At 31.2% G+C, this 16,894-nt stretch overlaps 1 protein-coding gene across 5 annotated transcripts in view; it reads left to right on the plus strand.

Moving 5' to 3' along the window:
- Window positions 1-16,894, plus strand: part of LOC100573428 (peroxidasin homolog) — a 459,362-nt gene that overhangs the window by 366,321 nt on the left and 76,147 nt on the right. For 4 of the 5 annotated variants that reach the window (XM_029491313.1, XM_029491314.1, XM_003247261.4 and 1 more), the window contains one exon: window positions 8,670-8,854. In XM_029491313.1, the coding sequence (XP_029347173.1) occupies window positions 8,670-8,854 (185 nt within the window). Of the gene's footprint in view, window positions 1-1,020; window positions 1,255-8,669; window positions 8,855-16,894 lie in introns of those variants that run through there. The other variant, XM_029491315.1, reaches the window with a different exon arrangement.

Below are 16,894 nucleotides of genomic sequence, written 5' to 3' on the forward strand. Positions count from 1 at the left end.
TATTATGTTTAACTCGGTAGTCTTTTGGCATGTGGTTTGGAGCCAAATGTCCTATCCACTAAGTATTTGCCTATATGTGCCCAGCTTATTAAATATCAACCTGTATCATCCATTACCCATTCCGACCATACAGCTCGTCTAGGACACACGAAATGACAAACCAAATAACATTCAAATAATATAAAAACTATTAAAACAATTTGGATGTTTTTTATAAAAGAGTTTATCCACTTAATATATTATAAAATATATGGTTACCCTACTCAAACACAACTTTTTAAATCAAATGTCAAGATTAATTTTGTCGAAAATGTGTTTCTATGTTAATAATATCATAAAAATCTTGATTAATATAGAACGTACACGATACTACATACCTACGTATAGCGACAGAGATAGGCAAAGTAGTTATAATTGGTTGGTATATTACATGTAAGAAGGTCAGACGGAGCCCGTGGCTGTTCTCAGATAATCGCGTGCGGCAACTGGCATATTATTATTATTATTATTATACTTTGTCGAAAACGGCCAAGGTTTAGTCGTTGTGTGCTCAACAAGTTCGGAACAATCAACACAAATTATAAATTAGCTCGTATGCAAACTTTAGCGGTGTTTGTCGTCGTCGGTTTCGCCTCATACGCCATTATATTATACGCTCACATTCACTATCATCCGATACGTTTATATGTTTCACGTGATATACGTCGTGTGACGCAATTCACAACGTATTACTATACACCGTTTTTAGTTATTTATATATACGAACGTATAAGCACACAATAGTGCTTAACCGTTTTAAGTCTGCTGACTTATTATATTATATTCGAAGATATATGCGCGTCCAACGATGTGTGACTAAAATATTACATTTCCGAAATATTTTCCATTGTCAACGCAATTTAAATTTAAACGGTGTTCGCATTTTAAGAAAAAAATATTATAAATATAGTTTTTAATTTTTATATTTGTCACATTAACCGTTTGATTTTTGATAATACGTCGTGTAACTTTTTCAATATTATGATTATGTGTTTTGAATCATACGGAAAATATATTATCATATAAAGAATTATATTCTTTGCAAACGCGTCTGTAGTTGCAGTTTTTCTCCTAGTAATTTTGAAAATAGCTACCTTACCATTTATTAATAAACAAATTTAAGTTCTCGGGTCGACACTACTGTATAAGCTGGTGCAATATGAGTGGCGTGACCAAAATATATAACACAGATAGTTTTGGTCCTGTTCATTAAATGTAAGTCTTAACACTGACTTTTATTCAAAACTTTTATAATAAGATAAATTTACTTTTTTGACTTACACTTATTTATTTATACGACATCCCAAAATATTATTAATTAAAAATAAATCTTTAATAGCATTTCGTTAGCCACAATAACTGCAGCACTGTCGAATGTAATCGAAGTGTATAAGTACATTGGAAGTTTATGAGAGATAATAAATCGCTAAGATATTCAACATAAATCTTGATAAAAGTTGCATTCACGAGAATCTTTAATGGGCTCATTCGGAGACTTTTCAAAAGTTAGTTACCACAATAATTCTCCATACAGCAACCACGCCAAAGTCGAGTATCCACTTGTTTTTGAATATAAATTAAGGGCAATTATTTCGATTTCAAATGTCTATAGTTTATTATCAACAAACGGTTCCGATATTATTATGACAAAGTAATAATTTTAGGTAAACTAAAAGTATGTGCAACACTCGCGGGTTAAGTCCATAAAAAAATATAATACGAAAACCGCTTCTCAAAAATATATATTGACGACACTTTCGTATCATGCGGACATGTGGTATTATATAAACCTAACTTAAAAACATGGTAGTTAATCATCATTTATGCTAACTCGACTTAACGATTTATTAAGTTTATCTTTTTTCTCCCGTTAATGCTTTAATTATGCGTGCAATTCGAAAAAAGCGTAAGCAGAAAAATATATAAGAAAGACCATTATACAAATTGAATACTATAACACACTTTTATTTATTAATAATAAATAAAAGTGTGTTATAGTGTGTTATAATAAATTATTATATACCTTCACTCGATCAAACAAAAAATATATATCAACATTAAACACACCTTATTTTACCTACTTATTTCAACGATGACCAATTGCATAATATTGTACAGATATGACTTTTGGACTTTGATTAGTGTGAATTCCATGAAAAAGTTAAAACAAATTGAACAATATTATATTATATAGGTAAGGTAAAAATAGAAAAAAAAATCTATACTTATGTACAGTTATAGAGTAGGGGTATAAAATGCGATTGTATAATCGATTCAAACATTGTCCGTATTGAACATCATCGTGCAATTAATGTGTAGGTAATTAACGTACAATCTATGAAATTCACGACACTGTTGTAGCTGATCAGTATGCCTGCAAAAAGTATACACCTGCCACGGGTCTTTATAGAATAATAATACGAAAGAATAATATAGTCTGCATAAAAATAATATTACGAAAGTATTATCATTGAGTATAGACAGTGCTATCTATACTCAATGGTATTACTTCTTCCGTCGTCGTCGACACCACTGCCGCCGAGTCGTATCGACGTAATGTCGGGAGTCGACGATGGCAATTTTTAATTCGATTGCCAACTAACGGCTCTATTATTATCTCCGTGTTGATGACAGATGAATTTGTGTGCGTGTGTGAAAACGGAAATTTGTCGTGTAATCTTGTTTTCACAGCCGAGTGGCGAAATGACAGTGGAAGCGACGAGTGGAGTTGCCTTCTGCACACGGGCCTTTGAGGCAATTACTGTTCTGTATAGTATGTTATAATTCCGCACCGAAACTTTGCCGAAAATCACTGAATTTTTTTTTTTCTGCGCACAGAGTCTTACCATTAAATAAACAGTATTATTATTTTACGTGCATCACAAACAGACTTATCGCATTACTCAAATGGTTCTAAGGAGACAGCCGCCATTAGTTACATTTGTTAGCCTGGATTATGGTTTCATAATTACCACTAAAACTGAATAGAAAATAACAAGTCCATACCAACTGATAATAATAGTACCTACACTTTATCTAAATGCATTGTACCGTCTTTAATATATTGGTTAGAAATGCCGAACCAAATATTTTAATAATTCAAACTGTTGTTTTCGAGATTCATTTGCCAGAAACCTAAAAGCTAAAGGCGTTTATGGCGGTTATTTTAATTTTGAAGTTTTTTAACGTATTTTATAATAAAAAAAAACCTTTTCAAAGGTACTTGAATCAAGGAGTCGAGTAAATAATTTTTGGACGATGGAAAATATTTTTTTTTTTAGATTATTATTTTAGTTCTTAAATAATTATGGCTCACGAAATGGTCAATAAAACATAATGATATAATATATAGTAATGACTCAATGCAAATTTAAAATTAAAATAGTTTTTTTTTTTTTTTTTGTCTAAATTCAACGCTTTTTTAACCAGCCGAGTGGAGGATCCGGTATGACACAATACATTTTTCACTGGAGTATAACGAGATTTGTTACGGTTGAAAGTGATTAAAGAGCCAGGATAATATACAGAGGACATGGCGTGAATTATCGCCACAATAATATTTTCAATGGCCGTATATTGATTGACAGTAGTCGCGGCTCGTTGGAGTACGAAGTGATTATTTTATGGGTTTCTTAAACATTTAATTTTTAAACATTTTTAATTCATATAATATAATATAGGTACCTAGGCACTAAACATAATCTGGTGTATAATCGTAGGAAGATGGATTTCTTTCGCTGGTGATTATTTCATTTCATTAATGTAATATATTATTATTTTATAGTCAGCTGACGAGTGTCCTGCACTCGTCAGCTAATAATTATTTGTTACTACGCGCGTAGTGGAAAATCGGTACTGGTTTTTTGTTTCTCGTGGATAACCAATTTATAATATCAGTGGTTAAACAGACACTGATCTTAGCTTATGTAAATTTAGCTGTGACGTTATAATATAGTCGATATCGTCACGTCGCCACTTTCGTCACCATCGTTCTTGTCGTGTAATGAGAACGGTTTTAATTCAATAGCCGACTTAAAAGTCGGTTTACTACAAAGGATGTTATTATCTCGACATTGATGACAGACGCGCGTGTTCGTGTGTGAAAACTAAACTTTGTAGTGTAATCTAATTTTCTTACTGTTGGGTGGTACCACCCGACGGGAAACGTGGACGAGAAGGCGTCTCCTGCGTACAGGTTTTAACACAATTACTGGCTAGTATTATTCCAGCAGCAACTTTTCCGAACACCTTTTCACCTGCCAAATGATTGATTGTGACTGGGCGGCCATCCGCAGACAAAAGAGCGCAGCGTACACAGGACGATATATTTGCCTGTCACAAGGGTTGTCGGTATGCATGAATACCAATGTTACCCAAACTGTGTGCAGGCAATCGAAATTGTTTCGACTGGCCACCTGCAAGTTTAAAGGATTATATCACCCAATAAACATCATTAAAAGTGAATATTATATGGCTATAAGATAGTTATCAACACCTACCTATATTTTTGATTAGTAAAATATCGTACCCGACTTTTAAAGCCGATAAAAATATAAATTTGTCTAATCGTCTTTATCTTAAATCTTGAGTGTTGTATCTGTGCCCTGTACTCGGATCATACACTAAGAATTATGCGATTACGACGGATATATACAATAATGCTCGTTAGACTACACATGATAAATCAATTATCAAATTATCTTCTAAATTGATTTTAAAGTTTTTGGTCATTGAGACGAAAATTAGTAAAATATATAGTGGATCAATGACACAGTTTGAGAAAATACTGTAGGTTAATATGCGAAGGTCTGAATAATAATAAACTCCACGTCTAGATGTAGGTGTATAATTTGTGCGTCTGGCAGCTGAAAATAATTCAGTAGCAGTGAATGAGAATATAATATATTATAGTAGGTAGTTTTCTGTCAATTCTTAAGCCGTGGAGCGTATCTGCACAATCAAATTTAATTCAAAAACTTCCTGTCATTCACCTATTCATTGAGCAATAAATGTCATGTAAATATCGTTACGGTACCAAGTATAATATATAATAGCATTATGATAATATCGTATAATTTTATTTTCCTCTCGTTCTTATTGGGGTTGTCGTTTTAGATTCTCGATGGAGAGATGAATGTATTGGTTTTACAATGAAGTACCTATCAATTTTTTTTTGTCTGTAAACACTTTTTAAAGTTCAAGGTCTAGTTTCATGTTTGGTCTATAACTGATCTCTAGTAAAAAATAGAATAATATTTATAGGGGCACATAAAGATATACCGTTGACAATCTCTGTAATTATATATATTACATTATAATCGTAAAAAACAATAAAACTGGAAATTGTTACGAATAATCAGTTGTCTACAAAAATATAATTTTTTGTTGTGATTCAAAAATTAGCAACTGTCCTTGGTGCCCTGATGCAGGCCATATACAAGATTTAGTTACTGCTATACCTTTAAAGATTTTCAAGGGGTGGGTGCCCATGCCAAAGTAAACCCTATTACTTGGCGTAACAGTCGTTATTTGGAAATAAGGGGTAAAGAACATTCAAAGGAAATGTATTCAATAACTTTTGACGGGTGGGTAAAACTATGTCTTACTACCCCTGAAAAATATCACGTCTTGGTCACCACTATACCAACCGTAGGGACTTTAAACTTTAAAGTTAAATATAAATATATTATGATGTGATATTATAATTATAATAATATGATATATCCGATGTTTTGGGTAAAAATGATTGCCTAACCTTCCGCATTCAAATAAATACATCGAGTACAATAAATTCGTAGTAGGTATCCACGAATAGGTATTTTATTGCATATTTAATTAATACTACCTACTCGATTTCGTTGGAATACGAAATATCTGACGCGCATTTAAATCATACATTGTCTATTGTCGACATAATATTATCATTACTGATTCGCATCGTCCCTAATATTATTTAACGATAATGCGTACCCAGTCAACAGTGTGTCTATTACAGAGGTGCTTAATATATTTTGTTTAAAACTGTAATTCGATTGTAAACCCAATGCCCACGCAGGACTTTATATAAATCAATGTCGAAAATATTCTGAGTGGAAGTTATATTGCATGCTTAAAACGCGGTATTATAGGTACATTGTCAATAGTGTAAATCGCTGAAAATAGTATTCTTATCGTTTCCTCGCATCATTCATCATATTATTATTCCATACGATATTTTGATACATTGATGTTATTAAAACGGTTATTTTTTTGTTTCCATAATAATATTGAATTTGTTTTTTAAATTATCTCTAATATTATTTTAAATCCTCATTATGAAAATCGTCGTTAAAGCTCACATATTTCGATCAGAAAAAAATAATATTGTTAAGCTACTTCTATTTTATAATAATATTATAGCATATTATTTTACAAAATACACAAATAATAAGTAAAATTAATTGGACAATTTGGTTAGTTATTAATTAGCCTTCAAAGTGAATGTAAAAATTAATAATATAAAATTATTTTGGATACAGCTGATTAATTATAATTATTGATAAGATATGGTATACATTTTAATACTAGTTGTACCATATATTATATTATGCCGGCACTTTTCTAACTGTTTGTTTTTATTTCGATAGTAGTAAACTTTTTTGTTTATATTCTATAAACGAAAAACTGATAGAAATTTCAAACACTAAATAAAGAATACATAAAAGAAATCAGACCTAAAAAAAAACTCATTGTAACTGAAATTTCACAAAAAAGTATCGAAACAGCATAAATACCACAACATAAATTTTATTATAGAAACAGATAACACAATATTTTAAACAGACAAAATAATAAATACTTAAAGACCGTACTAAAATAACAACACTTCAAAAAAGTTAAATAATGTAATTGTATTAATAATAATTTAGACAAAGGAACCGACTGAAACAATATTATTTTCAAATACCTAGTTCAATAATATTATGTTTTAAATAATGAATAATAACATGATTATATTGTCATATTATCTTATCAATAACAAATATTATATTAATACTTTTTTGAATTAATTGTATGTTTATACATTTGTATATTTTTTGAGCTTTTGATTTACTGTCTTTAGAATATTAAATTTGGTGTTCCACTGGATTTACTTAATATATTATGTTTATTTTTAAGTGGCATGCTACATTATATCCACCACCAATAGTCCACCATTATAAGTGTGAATAGATTCCACAAGTTGGGAGTCGGTCAAGGTTTTTTTTGATGAAATCTCAAAAATTCTGATGGGGGTAGAGTAATGGGGGTAAAAATGTATTTGGCTTAGACCCCTTTATCTTTTTATTTCCATGACTACCGCTGCATCGCAATTAAATTTTTAATTTTCAATTCAGTCGTATTATTCCAACTTTGGGCTAGGGTTTATTTATTTTTCGTTTTTACTGTTCAGTATTTTGTTTATCACTGTGCACCGTTTTAGAAACGCGAGCATAAACACTCGAAACGCATCCATGTGAACGGTGAGCAACACCACAATAGTCACTTACAAATGTAATATAAATATAATATAATGTACACTGAGTGTTACGATGTTATTATTATACGTATCATCATGGCGAATGCGTTGTAATAAATGTTTACTGAAATAATTTGCTCAAACTAACGAATTTCCTGACCTAGATCATATAATATTATAATACATTACGAACGCGGTAGAACAGCCAATACTGCATCTGATTTTATGACTTTAGTGGTCGAATATTCCAAAAACGAAACACAGTTGTAACTACTTTAACTTTAACTTGTAAATGTTTTGATATTTTGCAGGAGAGCCAGTTTACGTGATGTGTTCTGTATTATATTGTAATAATAGTGTAACGTAGTCGGGGGAACAACTTTGTTGCGATATTAGTTATCCAGAGAAGGTTTTCTATTCCTTATGGATAAGTTTTCCTTAGCTGGGGGTTAGAGCACGGTGTATGAGGTGTTTTATCAAAAACAAGACACGTTTGCTTTATAGATGTAATAGATGTATAATAATTATCATATTAAAAATAATACTTTACTGAACGTTATGTAAATGGCTGTTAATAAGTCTATATATAGGTGAGTTCACTCCTGTTGATGTTTATTGTCGAACTAACTGCCGTGTGTAATTTTAATAATGAGTAATATATATGAATATAGGGGGATGGAGTGGCCGAGCGGACTAACGCGTCGGTTGCGACGCGCACCGTCGCCGGTCACGGCCACGGGTGGCACTTCTCTTCGGGCATTCGCGGTGTCTGGAGAGAGAGGCCGCCATCCCACCCTGGACATGTCAGATTCCTACGGGTGTCCACTAGATAACCAAACTAATAAACACACGCGTTTAAACCTGCAGTACTCTCCCCCGCAGTTGAAAACCACCCAATGCCCTAAGTTGCCGCGAGTTTATTAATAAAAGAAAAATAAGTAATAATGTGTATGGATCAAAAAGTGCTGAGTGTGTATATTTTGTATTGGTCAACTCTATACATTAGTGTTTAGTGTATAATATATATATAGGGTATACCGAATGTTACAATAGTATTGTGTAATTCTTATTATACTATGTAGGTAATATATTATTATGGTTTCAAACGGACAAATCAACGTTATTTTTGCAGAAAACATTTCAACGACAGAAACTACGATGGACGTAAATTTGATCGAAGAAAACCATCATCAACACGAAGTCGGATCGAAATGGTCGCCGCTGTTCGAGGACGGACCAGGGCCCATCAACGTCACCGCCCGTATTGGGTCCACGGTGCAATTGAACTGTAAAATCCAACTGCTCTACGATAAAACGGTATGTAAATCCCAAGCATAATTCACTTAACACTACCCGAGTCCCGGTATAGTCTGCACGCGTAAGCTCTATAATACTATTAAATCATTTCGAGTCGTATATCATAGCTGCAGCAGCTGTATGGTATGGTACGGATGCCTAACATAATCGTTATTAAATCATTTCAGTTTTCAGTGTTTATATTATTATTATGTATATTGTTTATCATACACTGCAGTTTAAATTCGAATAATTTTATTTTCAATTTACTACTCGGTCGGCCGGAATGTTTTTTTTGATTTAATTGAATTTGTTTTCTTGTAATTTCATAATAATAGTACTTAATTAAATATCATCACCTAATATAGAAAATATTTAGACGGCATTAGATAATGTTGTAAAAATATAACTGTTAAAGAAAATATCACCTTGACATTTTATTTATTTGTCGTGGTTTTCAGAATATTTAAACTAAAATATTTACCCACTGAATTCAATCGATTAGGTGTTATGAATAAATCTAACTAGTTAGCCCCACTAAATTTTTAAACGACAGCTTAAAAACCTAAATCAAATATCGTAGTAATAGATAAATTAAGATGGATTCTACACAATCTCGACGTAACACTAATATTATATTGTAATTTACTCAACGATGAGGTACAGTCAACACAACTACTGAGGGCTTATACCTACTTCCTATATGTATAATTATTGATCATCTATATGTACTGTCCCTCACTCTATTTAATTTGCAATTAAATGTTAAAAAAACACACACACACACACACGAATAAATACGTAAGTTGAATTATATCAAAATCAGTACCACATGTCGCATAAAATGTAAATACCTACTGTACAAATAGAACTTGACCAAATCAAATTGCGTAACCCGATAGTAATTTATGAGCAGCGGAAGTTAGTGGAACTAAACAAAGTACCGTCATGGGAATATATGAGAAAGCTCGAAAACTTATATTATGTTCTACTACTGTATAGGTAATCAACATTTATTTTACTGTTGAAATGACGGCGGTGGTTTAACCATTTTCATATTCTTTTCCATGCCATCATTAAATGTGTGGCTATGTGATATTGCAAAACTGCTCGACATTTGATTTGGACATATAGTGAGCTGCGTCGCTATAGGGTTTTTCCAGGCGCTGTATGGAAGTTGAACAACAACGGTTGAAAGTTTTCCAAATACCAAAACTTTATCAATCACAATGTTGGCGGCAAGAACTTTGAGGCTAGCGTGCGTTCGTTATTCGTTAAATACAATATATACCTAGGTATACTTGGTTAACGCAAATTACACTGAATATTATTTTCTACGTGACTGTATTATAATATGTCGCCTCACTTGGGTATTTAAAGTAACGATGATCGCAACAATAACTACATATACAATTTTTATTTTTCGCTTAATCCGCGTATTTACGCGCATCTGCATCATATAATATGCACGCACTACTATGCGAATGACCGTTTTTTTTTTAGTTTCTATTTTATTTATTTATACCTATCTACAGTATGTTTCGTGCAGGTATTACTTTCATTTGGCCTCCTGTTACGTTTCGTTCTTCTTACGAAATCAATTTGGTTTTATTAGTTTGGCTACCGTTTGGCTGCATATGCGCCGCCGTTTTCTATATCAAACAGTCAAGCAGATGTCTCTGGACCATTATCAAAAATGTTCCTATTTCGCAATTCCGCGTAATCTGTAATCTTAAATATTAAATACAACACACACACACACCCTCACAATATAAGTCATCAATATATAATCAAAATATACGACGAATCCATGGATATTGTCAGGGAAATTCTAACAAAGCGTTTGGAGGGTTTTCGTTGAATCGGTTTAAACTATATTATGATCCTTTGCACTATCTACTAAAATATAAAGTACAAACATTTAATTCCTAATAATATTATCTCAATTTTTGTTTTTCAAACAGCGCTCTTTAAGTGGATATTGGTTCCTGAATTTTTTTTTATGTATTGCTTTCTGAGAATATTATATATCATACCCTTAAGACGAACAATTTCAAATAAATACAAATAAAATAAACAAATTTAATGGTATATTTTATCTTGTACTTTAGTTATAATACACATATCTAAGCTTATGGTCACAAAATAGCTGTTTTCGGCTTTATCAATTGGAAATTGGATGAGTCAACAAATCATTAATTATTGTATGAGACATCGTCCAATAAAGAGTTTGAGTCGCATGAATATATTAATTTTACTATTTACGCATTTTGCGCCTATGCCACTGGAATTTCAAAACACGTTAATGTAATTATATAAAAAAGTATATAATATACTGCGAATAGCTGATATTATCACAAGCCACAACTGTTTTTTTTATGGACAAAATATAGTGTCGATCGTTATCCATCAAATTGGCACGGCCAGTGGTCGGTATTATAATAATATCACAGGAGATTGGTAAACGAGCCGTGTCGAGAAGAGGGGCGAATATAAGGGTTCTTAACGATTCCGTCAAGGTGACACAAACCCGGTTGTGTGATAACGACCGCGATGAAATTAAAAATAAAACTTTTTTCGCACACCCAAACATTCCCAATTCTATTCTTACCCGTTCGCCCGCGTATTATATACAATAGAAAGTGTACTCGCAACTTTGTGCTAGAAGTTTTAACTTTTATTTCCTTTATTGTTTCCGCACAAAGCATCCTGGACGAATAATTGTTGTTTTTTTTTTTGCACTCCGCACTTTATCCTCGGTTTTTTATTTTTTTTTTTATTATTATTTTTTTATTTCAACGTCGCGCCTTGGTCATTTTCGTCGGTGAAACAATTTTTTTCTCCCGACCCTCGTCGTATTATACCAGACGATAAAAGCTCGTATCAAATTACGCGTGACCCGATAATCACCTTTGGAATGTAAGACGAGGCTATTTTTTTATGGCTCACGCAGTGTTTTTCTAACGTTATTGTTGTTGTCGTCGTATGACTTATTGTTGTAGTAAATATTATTATTTTCTTTGGTTTTTCAATTTACCGTGGTTTATCAGCTAATCTTTGTTGAAAAAAAGTTTAAGCATTATAATAGTTATAGTGATTGCGAATAGATATCTATTATCTATATATAAGGCGGTATACCAGCAGGGTTCGTCGACGAAATATTGTACTATACCTACGCCTAATCATATTATAATATTAGCTGGTAATAATTCAATATTTGTTTCACCGTAATACATATTATTATCATACATATAGCTGCTACACGATACGTATATTATATTGATATAATATTCATGTTTACCGATAATATGTGAGTGAATTAATTAAATCTCTCAATGTTCCAGGGAACAACACTACACAGACACAAATAAAATATATAATATGAATATTAAATCCTTCACGTGCGATCACGTTTTAAAGGATATCACATCAGTAATCACTATATTATATCAGTTAGTTTCCGATAGTAAAACTGCTAAATATCCTATTGTTACACTAAAAATGAACAGATTATCTAATTATAATCTCGTTGACGCCAATACAGCATAAATAATGGTATGCGTACCTGCGAATAGAAATTGATGTAAAAGCAAGATAAGGTAAATACCGATTTAAATAACAAAGTAACCATTTTCGATTATATATTATTCTGATATAAACAAACATAATACGAATAAAGTAAGTATTCAAATATAGGATGTAACATAGTTAGAAGATCCATATGTATTTTACCTATTTGAGCGTTTAAAAAATGCTTAAGAATACAAGTCATTACATATTATAGTTAGTTAAATACATCTATCAGTTATTTCTGATACACTCAGTAGTCAGTAGGTAATATTGAAATGCATATTACAAATATTTTATTGAACAGTTGAATTTTCGAATAAATTACAAATGAAAATTGTTAAATTATACATTTACATGATGATATTAATTAAAAAAACAACATTAACATTTTTTAAATTGTGTATATTACACGATTAGAAAAAATTAAAAAGAAACAGGTAACTACTAACTTTATTTGAGAAAAATAAATAAAAAAAGTTTAAGCCGGTGCCATTATACCAAGATCTACTCATATTATATAAACGTTTTTGAATGTGATTATTCATTGATTCCATAAAATTTATATCACACATAGCCTTGCACCGAGGTTAGTGCATTGAAATGATTTACAAACATATCTGGAGTTTTTATTCTAATTTTGAATTCTATTTCAATTTTTAATAAATATTGGGTATAGGTATATTAAATAGGCATAGTATATATGGGTATAGATATCGTATTATGTATATTTAATATATCCATTCTAGCGTCATAATTTTCAAAATCAATTATTAGATTTTCAAATTAAAATGCTATAAATACTAAAAAAAATTTAATTAAATTTGGGTGGTAACTTAATTGTTATATATTCATTAAATTTCATAAATTTGTTTTTAAAATTATTTATTATATTATCTCATTAAATAGGTAGAATTATTAGACAATTGATTTAATTACCTATTTAAAATAATTTTTCTCAAAACATTTAAGTATAATTGTGAATTACTCAGTTAAGCATAATAAATCATTAAAAGGAATCTAAATTTATTTTTGTAATTATTTTAACTGCACAAAATATGTAGTTGCCCGTGTTTGAACAAAAAAATTTAAAGTTTTAATTTTACCATCGATTTTAAGATTGAGATTAATTCAAATTCTTTATTTAAATTGGTTTTGTTACTCGCCGCTCTCGATTCCTTCGGTATTTCTTTGTACTATTTCTTTATTTGAACATATTATTATTTATTTGTAATTACTCAGTGAATTTTAATCGAATTTCCATTACCAGACAAATGCGCAAAAAGCTACAGCTGTAAAAATAGCATATTATACTCAAATCATTGAAAACTATAACAATGCCTACTAGCTTTATCATTAAACACATCAATTGTTGTTGTTATTATTTTTTATTTTTTTCAATTGTTATTCAATCAAATCAAAATTGTTACTTTATTAACGAGACAACTGGGTCAATATCGAAGTGAATTTAAATCATAATAAAAATATATAACCCGGACTTGGCGCTCGACAATAAATCGTGAGTTGGGTCGTTTGCTTGTGTGATGTGCGAGTGTGTGAGTGTATGATCTATTAACCATAAGAATTTGTTTGGATATGTGCACAATGAACATGTGTAAATACAATGAGTTTCCGTTCGACCTTCCATTTCACTGTTCGCCTTTTCAAAAGAGTGAAAATAAAACACATCCGGTGAGCTAAAAACCCAGTTAGCGATTCACGACGAATAAATAATCGTTTTAAACAAATTTTGACCTAGTCACAGTAACACGATGATACGTGAGATGTTCATAAATGTGTAACAAAAAGTCGGTCGATCAAGCCTACCGAATCAAATCTAAATGACATATCCTGCAGGACTAGATTAAGGATTATTGCCGCAATGTAATATTCAAGCCAACCCAATAAGGACTAACTATAATATACGCGTCGATACTGCATACTTATTTTTAATTAATTATAGATCTATAATTGTTTCTGTCTTATCAGGTATCACATATTTTTCGACACCTCTTTGTAAGAATGATACATTTTTATTTGTGAAGATCAACTAAGGAAAAATATTTTTCATAAGGTATGGACGTATTGAGCGTATTGTGCGTCGTACCTTTTAACATTGTGTAGTTGTAACTAAAATATGAAAATATAATAGTGGATGATTTAAAATTAGAGATAATGATCGTTCGAATTCGTAGAGAATAATATTATATTAAAATAAATAACGTGTATTTAAAGATTTTCAGTTTTCATCTCTTCTCTCTGTTATTAGGTTGTAGAAACGGGACTGCGTCTCACTTGCTTCACTCGGGGAGCACCATAAAAATCGTGAAAAATAATTAATGTTTTCCAAAAAAAAAAAAAAAAACATGAACGTCCTAAGAAAATTGTTGATTAGTGACAAAAGGATTACCCTACACGTACCCACTACACACCGACGGCGTGTGCGTTCCTCACAGTTGCGTTTTTCTTAAACGTCCTGAAACATTCCTCGGAACCCGGAAAATCCACGCACGCACTTTGGTCCCTGGTGCAATTTAATCGGTACGATGTAGAAATTCCCCCGACCTGACCCGGCCCACTCGAAGGACAAAATCACATAGAGGTACTTTCGAAGTTTGGCCGAAACTTTCCTACCCTGCTTCTTTGTATGCCCCTCGTGCGAGTGGTTTAATCTCCACGCGCGCGAGATTATTATACAAAACGATATTACAATATTATAATCGAATCGATGGCACGCGTAAACCTTTTTCGTTTAAGTTAACTATTTTCTTATTTTCCTTCCAAACTCTTTGACTGTGCAATACAATACGATGTATAAAATCGAACCCATCTCATACCACGCAGAGTCATTCACGTCAGACATTTACACGTGTCGCTGGTGGTTTTCGGCGTGAAATTACACACAAACTGTATAAACTTTTTAATTCACTAAATTTTTCAAAGGCAGTCGTGACTTTCCCCGTTTCTGGCGGAGAGACGTTGATAACAATGTGAACTAATCGAATTCGCGTTGGGTATTCGATACAATTTAACCTCAGCGCGCCGCCCATCCATCGTAGGTAATATTAAATTGTCCCGGGAAAAATAAAACATTGTTGATATCGTTAAAACAACACACACGCACAGTTTATGGCGTAATTTAGAGACGTTATATGGGTGACATGAACATCACCGACGTATAATCCGAGAACATAATAGTGCGTTTTATATTATTAGGTTAGGCTTCGTATGTTACAGGCTGGTAAAACAAACGCAGACGATGTCTTATATGATAAACGGCGGCCCGGCAGTTCGTTAAAAATCATAAAAATAAATCTAACGGTTAGACGCATAAAATGTTATATTTTACGGTTTAAAAATATTGCAAATATTATATATGATTATATAGCTTATTGTGCAATAACTGTTATTATAGCTTCAACTCGAAATTAATTCTGCGCGGGCTGAAACATTTATATCTACACGAAAAAAGTCATAAAACATCGTGACGAGTAAATCTTGTTAAAATTTCACAAGTTTATTTATCCGAATGATTTTAATTTTCCGAAATCAAAGCCACGCGATACACTATTTCAATTAAAACTATAAGTTATTTCGTTCTTGGTAATATAAAAATGTATGAATAATTTCGAGTTATTAGTGTTCGCAGTAATATTACATATGTATGTTCAAGATATACCTAACTTATTCAAGTATTCCCAGAGCCCGTTTGAATATCAGTTGTTAATTTATTAATTTCTGACTTTCAACTAATTAATAACATAAAATTGAACTCAAAAGTACTTCTGAGTTTATATTTGTATATTTTAATTCGGTGAGTAATAAGTATAAAATAGAAAGTTAATAAGTTAATAGGAAGTCATGAAAATCTAATAAACACGTTTTCTCATTATGCTTTTGAATATTTGAACTTTGAAGTACCTATTATTACAATTTCCATCACTAAAAAATCTAATAATTGCAACTATCAAAGTTTAAAAAATATATTTGGTCTTTAACGCTCATAGTTATAAATAATATTATAATATTATTTTATATAATTGATTAATAATTGTATTATAATATTATCTTTATTTCTTACAGTGGGTAAATTACTATTCGTTTGAATGAATGTTAAGTTTCAACGAATGAAGCACAGTTCAAAAACTCCAATAATTGTGTAAAATGTGTAAAAATACATTTTTTTCGAAGTTTGTTCGATTTTTGTGACGAATTTATAATACTTAAAATAATATACCTATTCGGTGGTATCTAGGGGTATAGTTATTATAATTTTTAATAGAATACAAAAAAATAAAAAAATAAACATATGATATAAACTAAAATTTAAATCAAATCAAGATTAAAATAACTATACTTACAAAAATATAGGGTTCTTTATTGTCGAGAAGTATCATAATTCTGATAAGTGGAATGTTTCAAGCATAGTTGATGGTGAATTTAGGGATGTAGAAAGGGACAATATAACTAGTGGAGCGTGAAGAAACATGAATA

Source organism: Acyrthosiphon pisum, chromosome A3 (assembly GCF_005508785.2).
Source record: "Acyrthosiphon pisum isolate AL4f chromosome A3, pea_aphid_22Mar2018_4r6ur, whole genome shotgun sequence".
Classification (NCBI taxonomy): Eukaryota; Metazoa; Arthropoda; class Insecta; order Hemiptera; family Aphididae; genus Acyrthosiphon; species Acyrthosiphon pisum.